At 39.0% G+C, this 13,744-nt stretch overlaps 1 protein-coding gene across 2 annotated transcripts in view; it reads right to left on the bottom strand.

Moving 5' to 3' along the window:
- LOC131046429 (phosphoglucan phosphatase DSP4, amyloplastic) overlaps positions 1 to 13,744 on the bottom strand; it is a 213,573-nt gene that overhangs the window by 138,633 nt on the left and 61,196 nt on the right. For both annotated transcript variants that reach the window (XM_057980163.2, XM_057980162.2), the window contains exon 8: positions 222 to 302. In XM_057980163.2, the coding sequence (XP_057836146.2) occupies positions 222 to 302 (81 nt within the window). The remainder of the gene's footprint in view (positions 1 to 221; positions 303 to 13,744) is intronic.

The following is a 13,744-nucleotide window of genomic DNA, read 5'->3' as shown; positions in this document are numbered from 1 at the left end:
AATTTAGGAGCATACAAGTATTTATACAAGAAATGAAACTATAACTCACGTAAATATTGAAATCATTCTCATTTGACACCAGCACAGATATAAAAAGTAAGATAGTGATTTCTCAATAAATAAATATGGATTGCACTAAAAAAATGCAAAAATAATTCCAAATGAATTTTTCCTTTCAAAATTATATACTCTTGTTCCCAAGATAAGATAGAGAATCTTACCTTATTTCAGCTCGTATGTGTTGAAGCTCGTTGAAATCATCAGCACGTCGTTGTATTGCACCTATATCAACCCCAAAGTATCTTTTCAAGTTGTCAAGGTTGCAAGTATGGGACCTCTATACATAGAAAGCATAAATATTGGCAAGCAAAGCCTTCAATACAAAGCCACCAAAGCAATGACTATTTTGTTCTTTCACTCAAACCAAGTTGATGTTTTTCTAAATTCCCAAGAAAACTGTATCAATCATTCTAAAAAATGAAATCAGATTTCATTGATATATTGCATTCATGTTGTTTAGATTGGCTTCATTCTTCAAAAAAAATATTAAAAGAAAAAGAGCTAATATAAGTTATATTGTACTAGCGTATCAATCTCAGTGTTCACAAAATGTTCCTCAAATATATCAAATTACCTACCAAATAAATTTAAATATTTTTTGTTACATAGGAAACGCCTATTCTCAAGAGATAAGAAAAAGCTATTTGGAGTGATGAAAATGATCAAACCACAAGCCTAATTATTTATAGACTATGCATTTCCTAGTATTGGCTCACTTATTCGAATTATTCCATGTTATTTCTCCCTCTTTAATTAATTTTTATATTATTCCACTACAACTCACAAAAGCAAAGTAAAAAAGCCTCATCTTTAAGTATAGAGCAGGTCTTTGAGGTCATATGACATCAAATATTGATGCAAAGGTTAAGGGTTCACTCAACTCAATGTGGACATATTTCACAACAATGGGCTCATTTCTTCCTAACACTCTTCTCAATCTCCAAAATACCTTCACAAGGTCACCATCCTACAACAGACCACTAGCACCAACATTGGTCAACATATACATTGAGGAAATCAAAAATGACACTGACTGTCCTAACCGGTTCTTCATCCACTAGACACCCTTGAAACACCACTTGACACTTAGGGTTTGAACATTCTCTAGACTTTGGTCTAACATCATAGGGTATTGTGCATACACGGGCTTGGATAGTAACACCATAACAAAAAGGGTCTCGTGAAGACCAACTTCAATAACACACCCTCACCCTTTTGTTTTAGAGTTGCTTCCTTGATGATCTTGGCCTGATCGCTACCTTAACACCTTCAACTTTCCCACTAGCCTTGGCACTTTACAAAAGCCCTTTGGACACTCTTGAAGACTCACACTTCATTAACCCTCCATGTAACCCCCATTTGCAACAAACATGCTTAGCATTGTGAATGCATTAAGACTGAAAATTTGGACTGTGACAATGAGAAAGATTAGGGCAGTCAACATCGTTAGACAAAACTCTCAACAATACCTTCAAGGCTTCAAGCCCTATGGTTTATAGGTGTGAGGGATCATTCCTAAAGGTCTAAGAATCCTTCACTGGACATTTTCCATCCTATACTCACCCCACTTCATTCAACAAGTGCTGTCACTGGTTTCTTGAGACCGTCACCGTCAATACACCCAAGGACAGTCATTACCATTTGTCATTTGCCTCTTGCCTTTGGTTTTCCCACTCTTGGAACAAGTTTTTAACATCTGCCCTGACCTCTCACAGCCTTCCTTTACTCCCTCAAGTCCACTTCTGCAGTTACTCCTCTCATACACCATTCATTTCAATGTCCCATCAGACTGAGACACAGTAGGACAGTCCTTTCAATTCTTTCTGCACATGCAAAGTTCTACATGGGACCCTCTTAGCATCAAAATAAGAAAGGAGACAATATCATACAACTTCTCACCAATTTCGGGGTTTCTCTAACAATCGAAAGTGAAATTTTACATTTTTCTATGTCACTGGATACCCTAGATCGGGGTTAGACAGTTTTTCACAAAAATGTTTGTAACTTTTTCAAAAGAGAATGAAATCAAATGAAACCATAAGGAAATTAAAGAAGATTCATGTCCCTTTCATAACCAGTAGATTTTCAGTGCGGACTAATAAGATTTCACAATGAAAAAGGTAAATGATCAGAATGTAATGCCAGAGAAGAACAATGAAAATGCAGAAGAATTTCCAGTTTTATTAATTTTCTTCTTCAGTGCACACCAACCAACCTCCATTCGACCTCCCTCACACATATATATGCTAACTACACCAAAAACAACCTTCAAACCGAATCCAACCACTTTTAAACTGATTTGACCGTTGGGTTTACACCTTTTAAAACATTTTGCAAATTTGCTTTCTGACAACTTTGCAACTTTTTGTCAAACTTGATAACATCACTCCAAAACTTGTCCTATTGACTCCAAACCATCTAATTACCCTCTAGACATGCTTCAATGACCTCATTACATCATCTCAACCCATATTGGACATTTTCACATGCTTTGACCATCTTTGACCTTTTCAGGACCTCATAGGTCACCAAGAGCTTAATGAAATATCCCAGACAAATTTTTTTCAATTTTTCAATTACAAAGAGTAATGCAACACACATCCGTTAGGGTTAGCACTTAAACCAAAACGATGCGGAAAACAACTCTAACCAAGAATGTACACTAGGATCCCAGGTTGGGCAAGGCGTGAGCATATATTCAGAAGGTCTTAAAGCATTCTGAAAGTAACTCTAACCAAGAATGTGCCCAAGATGGACTAACATGTGGTCAGAGGATCTTGGTGCATGCTGAAATCAACTCTAACCAAGAATGTACCCAAGATGGACTAACATATGGTCAGAGGATCTTTACAATTACAACTGCTGAAAGGAAAACTCGACACCAAGCATGTGCTTTCAAACCCAGGGTGGGAATGGAGCTACCATATGGCGGAGATGCTAAGAACTTAGAAATGGAATTAAATGTAAATAACAAGCGTGAAATGAAAATGACAAGAAATGCTGCCAGTACTACTGTTCAGCTTACAATATAATAGTAAATGCTTGCCAAGATCATAGGATTAAGACTATACAATGCTGTAACAATATAGAAGGCTCTCCCGGGCTTAACAAAAATGATAAGTCCAAGAAATTCTACTCAAGGATCAATCTTAATATTCTGATTTATGAAAGACCTGCACGTAAAATACTTAATCAGCATCACATGGAATCACTAAAATGCTCATTACTCTCTCAATACTAGTCTGAATGACCCAAAACCAAAAGCAATGGCTTCCTATGAAAGAGGCGACCCAACCAATACCAAGAAATCAGACATTAACCCAACAGATTATTTATCACGAACCCCAAGGCAATTCCCAGCAGTGACGCCAGGCAAGAATGGCGATTCTTCTCTATAAAATAAAACACTTCATATTAGAATCTGCAAATTTGCACAAAGGAGCGCCCAGCCAAAACAAGAGGAAATATGCAATACCCAAAATGAATATGTTTTTATTTTGAAATATATGAGTGAAACTACAAATCTGCCCTGCTAACCGCGACTCCCGAAAATGAAATGAAATGCAAATAACTGAACTTCAAGCACAACTCAAGCTACAATGCAATCCCCACTACAAACTCTCACAACTACACTAAATCACCACTAGTTGCTATCTTTCAAGCAAGAAGCAATGCCAAGGCTAGGAGGCATTCATTCCTCAAAGCAACCCCAATACCATTCCGGCAGAGTAACATTACAATAGACATAAGATGCCAAATGAAGGGAAGAGGCCTCCATTTATAAGCTTAACAAGGGATCTCTAGAGGCTTCTAGAAAGTGCGCCCTAATTTCACATTTGAATTTTCCTCCAAGAGATGGCGCCACTTTTAAAAACTTAATTAACCTTTATTTTAATTCACTTCTCTTCATAAAGTTGGCACCCCTTTTCAAAAGCAAGATTTTAGACCTTAGGAAATATTAAATCCCTTCCATGATGCGTCCACCCTTGAAGACCACCTCTTAAAACAACTTGAAGTGATGAAGCTAGACCAAGGGGTCAACTTTAAAATATAACATTAAAACATAACATTATTTAAATGAAATGAACTTATCTCTCCAAAAACATCCCAAGGCCAAAAGTGACGAAGCCAACTGAACCAACTGAAGAAGAGAACCAACTGTGTCGAAATAATCAGGACCGTTGCCAGAAATAGAATTTACTAAAAATAGTAAATTCCAAAAAGTGCTCGGAACGCAAAGCCGAACATACCACTGCGAAGCTCTTTGAAAACCCAGAAAGAATCCGCGATCCAAACTCTAATTCACGAGCAACAACAAGCTCCAAAATTGGAAACCCTAATTTCACCCATTGAGTAGCCTACGGGTCTCCGAAATAGGCCATCGGTCAACTGAAACATTACGCCTGAGAAGGGGACATTACAGTCCGCCCTCCCCAAGATTGCTTGTCCTCAAGCAATTGCAAGTTTGGATGCTGCAAAATCTCCTCATTCTCCCAAGTTGCATCCTCCAAGGGCAAATTCTTCCACCTCACCAAGTATTCCTTGATTGTCCTTCTTCTCAAAAAACGCTCTCTGGAATCAATAATCTCCTCCGGAATCAAAATCAATTGCCCTTCTTCATCCAAAGGTGGTAATTGTGAAGAAGCAATAACATTATGTCCAAGTGCCTTCTTGAGGCGAGACACGTGGAAGACATTGTGCACTTTACTACTCGAAGGTAGCTCCAACTCATAAGCTACTGCTCCAACCTTTCTGATGACTTGGAATGGCCCATAGAAACGAGGCTTGAGCTTCTCAGCTCCACTCTTCTTGAGAGTAGACTGTCTGTATGGCTGTAGTTGAAGATAAACCATATCTCCAACCTCAAAAGAGCGCTCAACGCGTCATTGTTCAACGTACATCTTCTACTGATTCTGAGCAATCTGCAAGTTGTTCTTCAAGGATTTCAAGATCTCTTCACTTTGCTGCAACAAATCCTTGGCTTGAGGGGCTTTGCTATCACCAAACACCAAATCAACAAAGCTAGGAGCCTCATAACCATAGAGAGCCATGAAGGGAGATATCCTTATTGACATGTGAAAGGAAGAATTGTAACAATACTCACCTATGTGGAGCCATTTCACCCATGCTCTTTGCTGCTCCGAAACATAGTTTCTCGGATAGCCTTCCAACCACTTGTTCACTCTCTCTGTTTGTCCATCGGTTTGGGGGTGATAACTAGTGCTTGGAGTAAGCACCGTACCACTCATCTTGAAGACTTCTTGTCAAAAGGTGCTTAGGAACTTGCTGTCCCTATCACTCACAATGTTTCTCGGCAACCCATGCAATCTAAACACCTCATGAAAAAACAAATCTGCAACCTGAGTTGCTGAAAAAGAGCTCATGATGGCAAAGAAGTGAGCAAACTTTCTCAATCTATCCACTACAACATAGATACAATCTTTGCCTTGGGCCTTTGGCAACCCAGTGATGAAGTCCATTGATATGCTTTCCCATTTTTGGTTGGGAATGGGAAGAGGTTGCAGCAGACCAGCAGGTAGAGTGTGCTCATTCTTGTTCATCTGACAAGTAGGACATTCTTGGATGTAGCGTTGAACTTCCCCTTTCAGCCCTTTCCAAGCAAATCTTTCCCGAATCTGCCTATATGTCTTGAAGAAACCCTGATGACCAGCAAGTGGAATGTCATGGAATGTCATCAAAATCTTCTTTCTGAGCTTAGAATCAGCCACCACAAAGATTCTACCCTTGTAGTGTATCAGCCCATCAACCACCTTGTACCTTTCATCATGAAAAGTACCTTCAATGATGCTGATTGCCAACTGATTTTTGGCATAATCAACGAGCAACATGTCCTTCCAATCAGCAATGAGCTCACACAATGAACTCAGATGAGGTCTCCTAGATAGAGCATCAGCCACAATATTGTTTTTCCCTTTGACATACTCAATGTCAAAATCGTAAGCTTGAAGCTTACTCACCAACTTTTGTTGTCTCTCGTTCAAATCCTTCTGATGCATGAAGTGCTTGAGACTATTGTGATCAGTCTTGACCACAAATTTGCTCCCCACCAAATACTGTCTGAACTTAGCTAATGCATGCATGATTGCAAGCATTTCCTTGTCATAGATGGAGTAGGTCCTTTCAACACCTCTTAATTTTCTGCTCTCAAACACAATGGAATGCTTGTCTTGCATCAAAACAGCCCCAACACCTTCTCCAGATGCATCACACTATAGCTCGAAGGGCTTGGAGAAATCTAGAATTGCCAAAACTGGACAAGAGCTCATGATCTTCTTAAACTTATCAAAAGTAGTTTGAGCCTTTTCTGTCCAACAAAAAGCTCTCTTTTTCGTGAGGTCAGTATGAGGAGCAGCGTTCTGTGAATAGCCCTTCACAAATCTTCTATAAAAACCACAAAGACCCAAGAACCCTTTCAAATGAGTCAAGTTCTCTAGGGGTCGCCAATCAACTATTGCCTTGATCTTTTTCGGGATCAACCTTCACTCCATTAGCACTGATTATGTGACCAAGGTAAAGTGGCTCCTTCATTCCAACTTCACATTTGGATTCTTTGGCAAACAGACTTTCTGATTCAAGGATGCTAAGCACTTCATCTACGTGCTTGAGGTGTTCTTCCCATGTTCTGCTATAGATCAGAATGTCATCAAAAAAGATTAACACGAAGTTCCTCAACTGCTTCTGAAAGACTCTGTTCATACAAGACTGGAAGGTAGCAGGAGCATTAGTCAACCCAAATGGCATGACTAAAACTCGAAGTGACCATAATGACATCTAAATGCTGTCTTCTCAACATCAGACCCTCTCATCCGAATTTGGTAGTAGCCCGACCTCAGATCAATCTTTGAGAAGAACTTGGCTCCATGTAGCTCATCTATGAGCTCATCTATCCTTGGAATGGGGTATCGATTTTTGATGGTGCTTTGATTCAAAGCACGATAATCCACACACATGTGAATGGTACCATCCTTCTTCTTCACAAGAACAACTACTGAAGCGAAAGGAATCTTACTTGGACGAATGAAGCCCATCTCCAAGAGTTCCTTAATGTTTTTCTCAATCTCATCCTTTTGCTTCTTAGGGTACCGATATGGAGTTGTGATAACTGGTTTAGCCCCTTCCTTGAGCTCTATGACATCCTCTGAGCCTTGTTCGAGAGGTGGCCTAGGAGGTAAATCAGCAAACACTTTACTCTTCCTGGTGAGTAAGGACTGGATATCAGGAGGGTAGTCCCTTTTTGTTTCAACCGGACTAGCTGGGAGAATCATACATTCTGCAGCCCACTCAACTTGATCATGCCGAATCAACTTTGCCATTCGCTTGAATGACACGATCCGAGGTCCACCGTTAGACATTCCTCTTAACACCACCTTCTTCCCATTGGATTGAAACTTGAGCTCCATGGTTTGCAAATTTAGGGAGATCTCTCCAAGTGAACGCAGCCATTGAATGTCTAGGACGGCATCCGTATCTCCAATGTTGACTACATAGAAGTCATCCTTGACTTCGTAGTTGCCCAATTGCATAGACATATTTGGGATCTTCTTGGTGCAAGAAATGTGAAGATCTTCTTGGTGCAAGAAATGTGAAACCCATCAGCAACCATAACCTTGAAGCCTTCAAAATCTTCTGTTTGCAGCCCTTTCTGTGCCACCACCACTTCATCAATGAAGTTATGCGTTGCTCCAGTATCAATCAAAGCAACTATTCGCTGCCCCTTAATCATCCCTCAAACCTTGAAGGATTCATTTTTTTGAAAGCTCGAAATGTGAGCCAAGGTACCCCCACTTCCTTTTTCACCTTCAGATTCTTCGGGAACTCTTTCCACTTCGTTGTCATCACAATCTGATTGCTGGTCTGAAGAATCAGAATCACTTTCTCCAGCTGAATAGTATTCAATTTGATGAATTTTGACTCCCTTTGGGCAAATATGATCTTGGGACCATTTTTCTCTACACCGGAAACATAACCCCTTTCTTCAGAGTTCGTTAAGTGTCTCTGGATCCAGCCTTGTGACATGAGTGTTATGATGTTTGAACTCCTTATGGTCCCTTTCCTTTATCCTTTTTGTGAAATAATGGCTTGGATTGAATTTTTGCCTTAGGAGCAGCCCACTCCATATTTCTTGCTTTTTTCATTGCCTCTTGTAAGGAGGGTGGATCGAAAGCTTTAATCCAACCCTTCAGTGGTTCTATAAGCCCTTCACTGAATAGGATCACCAACCGCCTCTCGATGATTCCCGTGACCATTACTAAAAGCCTTTGAAATTCAGCTATGTAAGCATCGACTGTGCCATGTTGTCTAAGTTGTGCCAATTCTCTGAAATGCACTTCTGGATCCTTTTTCTCGAATCTCTCTGTGAGCCTATTGGTGAACTCATCATAGGTAGTGATCGACCGATGCCCCAAGGTGACTAGACCATGGTACCACCATTCGTCTGCTACCCCATCTAAATGAAGTGTAGCAAACTTGATTGCCTCCTCTTCTGTCATGGGTCTAAGAGCTAGATAGTTGTCTAACTTCTGTATCCAAGCTCTAGCTGAACTACTGTCACTCCCGTCAAAATGTGGAAGCATAACCTTGTTGATTGCTTGATGCAAATCCCTCTGTACTGTTGCTTCCCTATGTTCACGATGTCTCCCATGTCCTTTATTCTTCCTTTTATGGTCCACGAAATCATTGTAAGACATGTCTAACTTGATTTCATCAGGAAGAGACTCATACTCAGCACGATCAAGTCTCAACTGTTCCACAAATGATGCATTCTCTCCCGGATCAGGTTGAGGGTTTACTGGTCCCAAGAAGGCGGGTTTAAAAGGCCTGGAAGAAATGTTTGTTCTATTTGAGGTATGCAAAGCAGCATGTTCACTATGCTGGTTGGAGCCATTGTGTTCTCCGGTGTGCTCTTGATTGTTCTGTGAATTAGAACTCTGACCCATTTTCCCCATCATGAGAGATACCATATCCAATAAGGCATCCATCTTCCTCTCGAGCCTCCTTCCCGGACTTGGTGTTCTTTCCCTTCCTTTTCCACTTTCATCCCGACTGCTTGTAAACCTCTCAGTACAACCCACTGGCCTTTCACTGTACCCCATTTCTGTTTCCGAAGAAGACTCCCAATGAGCCCTCAAAACCACTAATGTTGTCTGACCTTCAGGAACCTGATACTACTGAAACTGAAACTGACTTGCAGCCTTCTTATCTTCCCTTGCTAAGTATCTTCTTTCTCTGTCACTCATAGAAGGTTTGTTTCACGGGATGGCAGGATGTGAGGCTCTGATACCACTGAAATATCCCAGAACAATTTTTTTCAATTTTTCAATTACAAAGAGTAATGCAACACACATCCGTTAGGGTTAGCACTTAAACCAAAACGATGCGGAAAACAACTCTAACCAAGAATGTACACTAGGATCCTGGGTTGGGCAAGGCGTGAGCATATGGTCAGAGGGTCTTAAAGCATTCTGAAAGTAACTCTAACCAAGAATGTGCCCAAGATAGACTAACATATGGTCAGAGGATCTTCGTGCATGCTGAAAGCAACTCTAACCAAGAATGTGCCCAAGATGCACTAACATATGGTCAGAGGATCTTTACAATTACAACTGCTGAAAGGAAAACTTGACACCAAGCATGTGCTTTCAAATCCAAGGTGGGAATGGAGCTACCATATGGCAGAGATGCTAATAACTTAGAAATGGAATTAAATGTAAACAACAAGCGTGAAATGAAAATGAGAAGAAATGCTGCCAGTACTACTGTTCACTTTACAATATGATAGTAAATGCTTGCCAAGATCATAGGATTAAGACTATACAATGTTGTAACAATATATAAGGCTCTCTTGGGCTTAACAAAAATGATAACTCCAAGAAATTCTACTCAAGGATCAATCTTAATATTCTGATTTATGACAGACCTGCACGTGAAATGCTTAATCAGCAACACATGGAATCACTAAAATGCTCATTACTCTCTCAATACTAGTCTGAATGACCCAAAACCAAAAGCAATGGTTTCCTATGAAGGAGGCGACCCAACCAATACCAAGAAATCAGACATTAACCCAACAGATTATTTATCACGAACCCCAAGGCAATTCCCAGCAATGACGCCAGGCAAGAATGGCGATTCTTCTCTATAAAATAAAACACTTCATATTAGAATCTGCAAATTTGCACAAAGGAGCACCCAGCCAAAACAAGAGGAAATATGCAATACCCAAAATGAATATGTTTTTATTTTGAAATATATGAGTGAAACTACAAATCTGCCCTGCTAACCGCAACTCCCGAAAATGAAATGAAATGCAAATAACTGAACTTCAAGCACAACTCGAGCTACAATGCAATCCCCACTACAAACTCTCACAACTACACTAAATCACCACTAGTTGCTATGTTTCAAGCAAGAAGCAATGCCAAGGCTAGGAGGCATTCATTCCTCGAAGCAACCCCAATACCATTCCGGCAGAGTAACATTACAATAGACATAAGATGCCAAATGAAGGGAAGAGGCCTCCATTTATAAGCTTAACAAGGGATCTCTAGAGGCTTCTAGAAAGTGCGCCCTAATTTCACATTTGAATTTTCCTCCAAGAGATGGCGCCACTTTTAAAAGCTTAATTAACCTTTATTTTAATTCACTTCTCTTCATAAAGTTGGCACCCCTTTTCAAAAGCAAGATTTTAGACCTTAGGAAATATTAAATCCCTTCCATGATGTGTCCACCCTTGAAGACCACCTTTTAAAACAACTTGAAGTGATGAAGCTAGGCCAAGGGGTCAACTTTAAAATATAACATTAAAACATAACATTATTTAAATGAAATGAACTTATCTCTCCAAAAACATCCCAAGGCCAAAAGTGACGAAGCCAACTGAACCAACTGAAGAAGAGAACCAACTGTGTCGAAATAATCAGGACCACTGCCAGAAATAGAATTTACTAAAAATAGTAAATTCCAAAAAGTGTTCAGAACGCAAAGCCGTACATACCACTGCGAAGCCCTTTGAAAACTTAGAAAGAATCCTCGATCCAAACTCTAATTCACGAGCAACAACAAACTCCAAAATTGGAAACCCTAATTTCACCATCGATCAACTGAAACATAGGCCATCGGTCAACTGAAACATTACGCCTAAGAAGGGGACATTACACTTAATGGCTTTAATAGCCTTACAAAATGATTTGAATTAACTCCAAACGGTCCTTAGGACCTATTGGTGTATGTTTTATCATCTACCAAACATTAGAATAAAGTACCCAAAGATTATTTACCCTCTCTTGAAAAATCACCACTTATGCTAAGATCGATAGAAGATCATATGGCGATCCCAAGGTTTGTTTAGTCAGGTCTTGACGTGAGGATAAGCTCAATGGGCCTTGTGATTTGTTGGTAATACACAAAGGGACTTACGCTTGAACGAGTTGTCAACAACTTTGGGACTTAGATAGATTTGTCAATTAAAGCTCTCTCTTTTCCTTTCTTTTTGGGTTTTTCGGGATTTAAGACTTTCAAAAAGACAAAAGGGATAAGGTTTGAGAATTCTACTCTAATCCTCTGAATTCCAGAGACGATATTGATTCGGTGAACTCAATAAACCACACTTTGTTCCGCCTCACTTAAGACAACTTACACAAAGTGGATGCAATCTTTAAGGGATGTGCTTATGATGGGAAGTTTAAGCTTGCACAAAATGGAAAGCTCGGACTAACTTTGCACAGTGAATGAAAATCATCCATTCAACAAAAGTATGAGCGGAGATACACCATAAACCAATACTTATCAAATCTTTTATTCAATCTAACAACATGAAATAAATTCTAAACTAATGTGTTGAAGAAATTGAAAACCTTGCTTAATCACTCAAACAATAAGGATTACAAAGCCTTAAGAGAAAGCACACATGTAATATATTATCTGGAAATGACCTTCATGCAACAATATTTCAAAAACCTCACTCTCCAAATGAGAAGAGGCAACCTTATATAGTAGTCAAGAAATTATGAACGGCCGAGATCAAACAATGATGGACTCAGATTAAAAGTTCAAAACCCTAATTAGGGTTTCCCCAAACTCTAACAGTTAAAATGAACAAGGAGACAAGTGGCGCAGCTGCTATTCTCACTGAGGTGAGTGTCCAGTTTCCTTCTTTGTAGATTCGATGTACCTGGACACAAGAAGTCGCACCTCCTCTATGGTGACACTTGGCAAGTTGCTAATTTGGAAGTCAACCATATCCACATCATCAGTACAGGTGGTGAGAGTGTCTTCCCAGCCAGTTGTTTGTGTCAATAAATTTTCATCTATGCGCATGAAGCTTGAAACTTTGGAGAGATCCTCCCTGAGAATTGGCCCTGAAACTTTGAAGAAGTTTCCTTGAACTTTGGCCCTCAAATTCTCTGCACACAGATGCTTCTCTCGCACCTCATCCTGTTGCAATATCTCAACTACCACAAAGAAGACCTTGTCTTGAATATCTCTGATGGTCTTTTCAATTTCTAAAAACTTAGCCTCGGATTTTCTCAAAGATTCAACCCTTGTAACCAAGGCAAAGTACCAAGTGCTGAAATTATATAGGTCACCGACCTGGATGTCTTTTTTGTCTATAAGATCTTGTTGAGAAAGTCCTCTGATTATTTTCAGATATGGAATGATTCTTCTCTGAATATCCTCAATATCTTCCCAAGCTTCAGCATTGTTGTCCATATTTTTGTATTCACAAAAATGGACAACCCTTTTAAAAAATTTGTTAAAAATGAAAAAATTTACTCTACAGCACGCTTCCCAAGGTAAAATTTTGCTTCACCCTTGGACTGGCTTAATCCTCAGTCCATCCTCGATCTACGTTTCAAATTTCATCGCTTTCTGAGTTCGTTTGTTATATTTTTTCTTCAATTTCGGGTTTTTTCTTCCTGACTGCAGGTGGGAAATTTTCCTTGGATTGCAAGTTTTATTTTTCTCTTGTTTTAGTGTTGTAGAGAAATTTTAAGTCAATTAAAAGTGCACTTTATGTAATTTTTTAAACTTGTAACTTACTTTTAATTTCCCCCTTGTTGTTTCTTGTCTTTTAAGTCATTGTAGGAACTTTTCTGACTTATTAAAAGTAAATTTAATATTATAAGTTAAAAAGAACTTGTCATTTCTTTTAAAAGTTCCTACTTAAATGATTTTAAGTTTTAATAGGGATTTTATTTCCTTATTACAAGTTTTAAAGTTACTTTTTACGTTGTAATAGGGATTTTATTTCCCTATTAAAAATTTTTATGTTTTTAGTTATAAAGGGAATTTTATTTCCCTATGGCAAGTTCTTTGAAAGATCCCCAATCCCAGATACCAAGACAATACTGTTTTTGTTTCAATTGAATCTTTGACCAACGGTTTAAAGCTCTGAATGGAATTTCTAGAAATCTGATTTTTCTGCCTTTTCTCAATTTTTTGGATTTTTGGGAATATAAATAATTGCATAAAAGATAGCAAACAGATTCCAACTATGAAAGGTAAATACATAACAAGAAATTAATCAATACTGTAATCTGAAACAATACATACCCGGAATAAGCCAGCAAACTGATTTTTATTTCAGAATGGAATTAATGCAAAGATTCAGTGTTGTCTTACAATAATGAAATAACGCCAGCTATAGGAGAATGCTTGATGTGAG

The sequence above is a fragment of the Cryptomeria japonica genome, chromosome 1 (genome assembly GCF_030272615.1).
Source record: "Cryptomeria japonica chromosome 1, Sugi_1.0, whole genome shotgun sequence".
Classification (NCBI taxonomy): Eukaryota; Viridiplantae; Streptophyta; class Pinopsida; order Cupressales; family Cupressaceae; genus Cryptomeria; species Cryptomeria japonica.
Note: the sequence above shows the minus strand (reverse complement) of the source record. Positions and strands in the feature narration are given on the sequence as shown.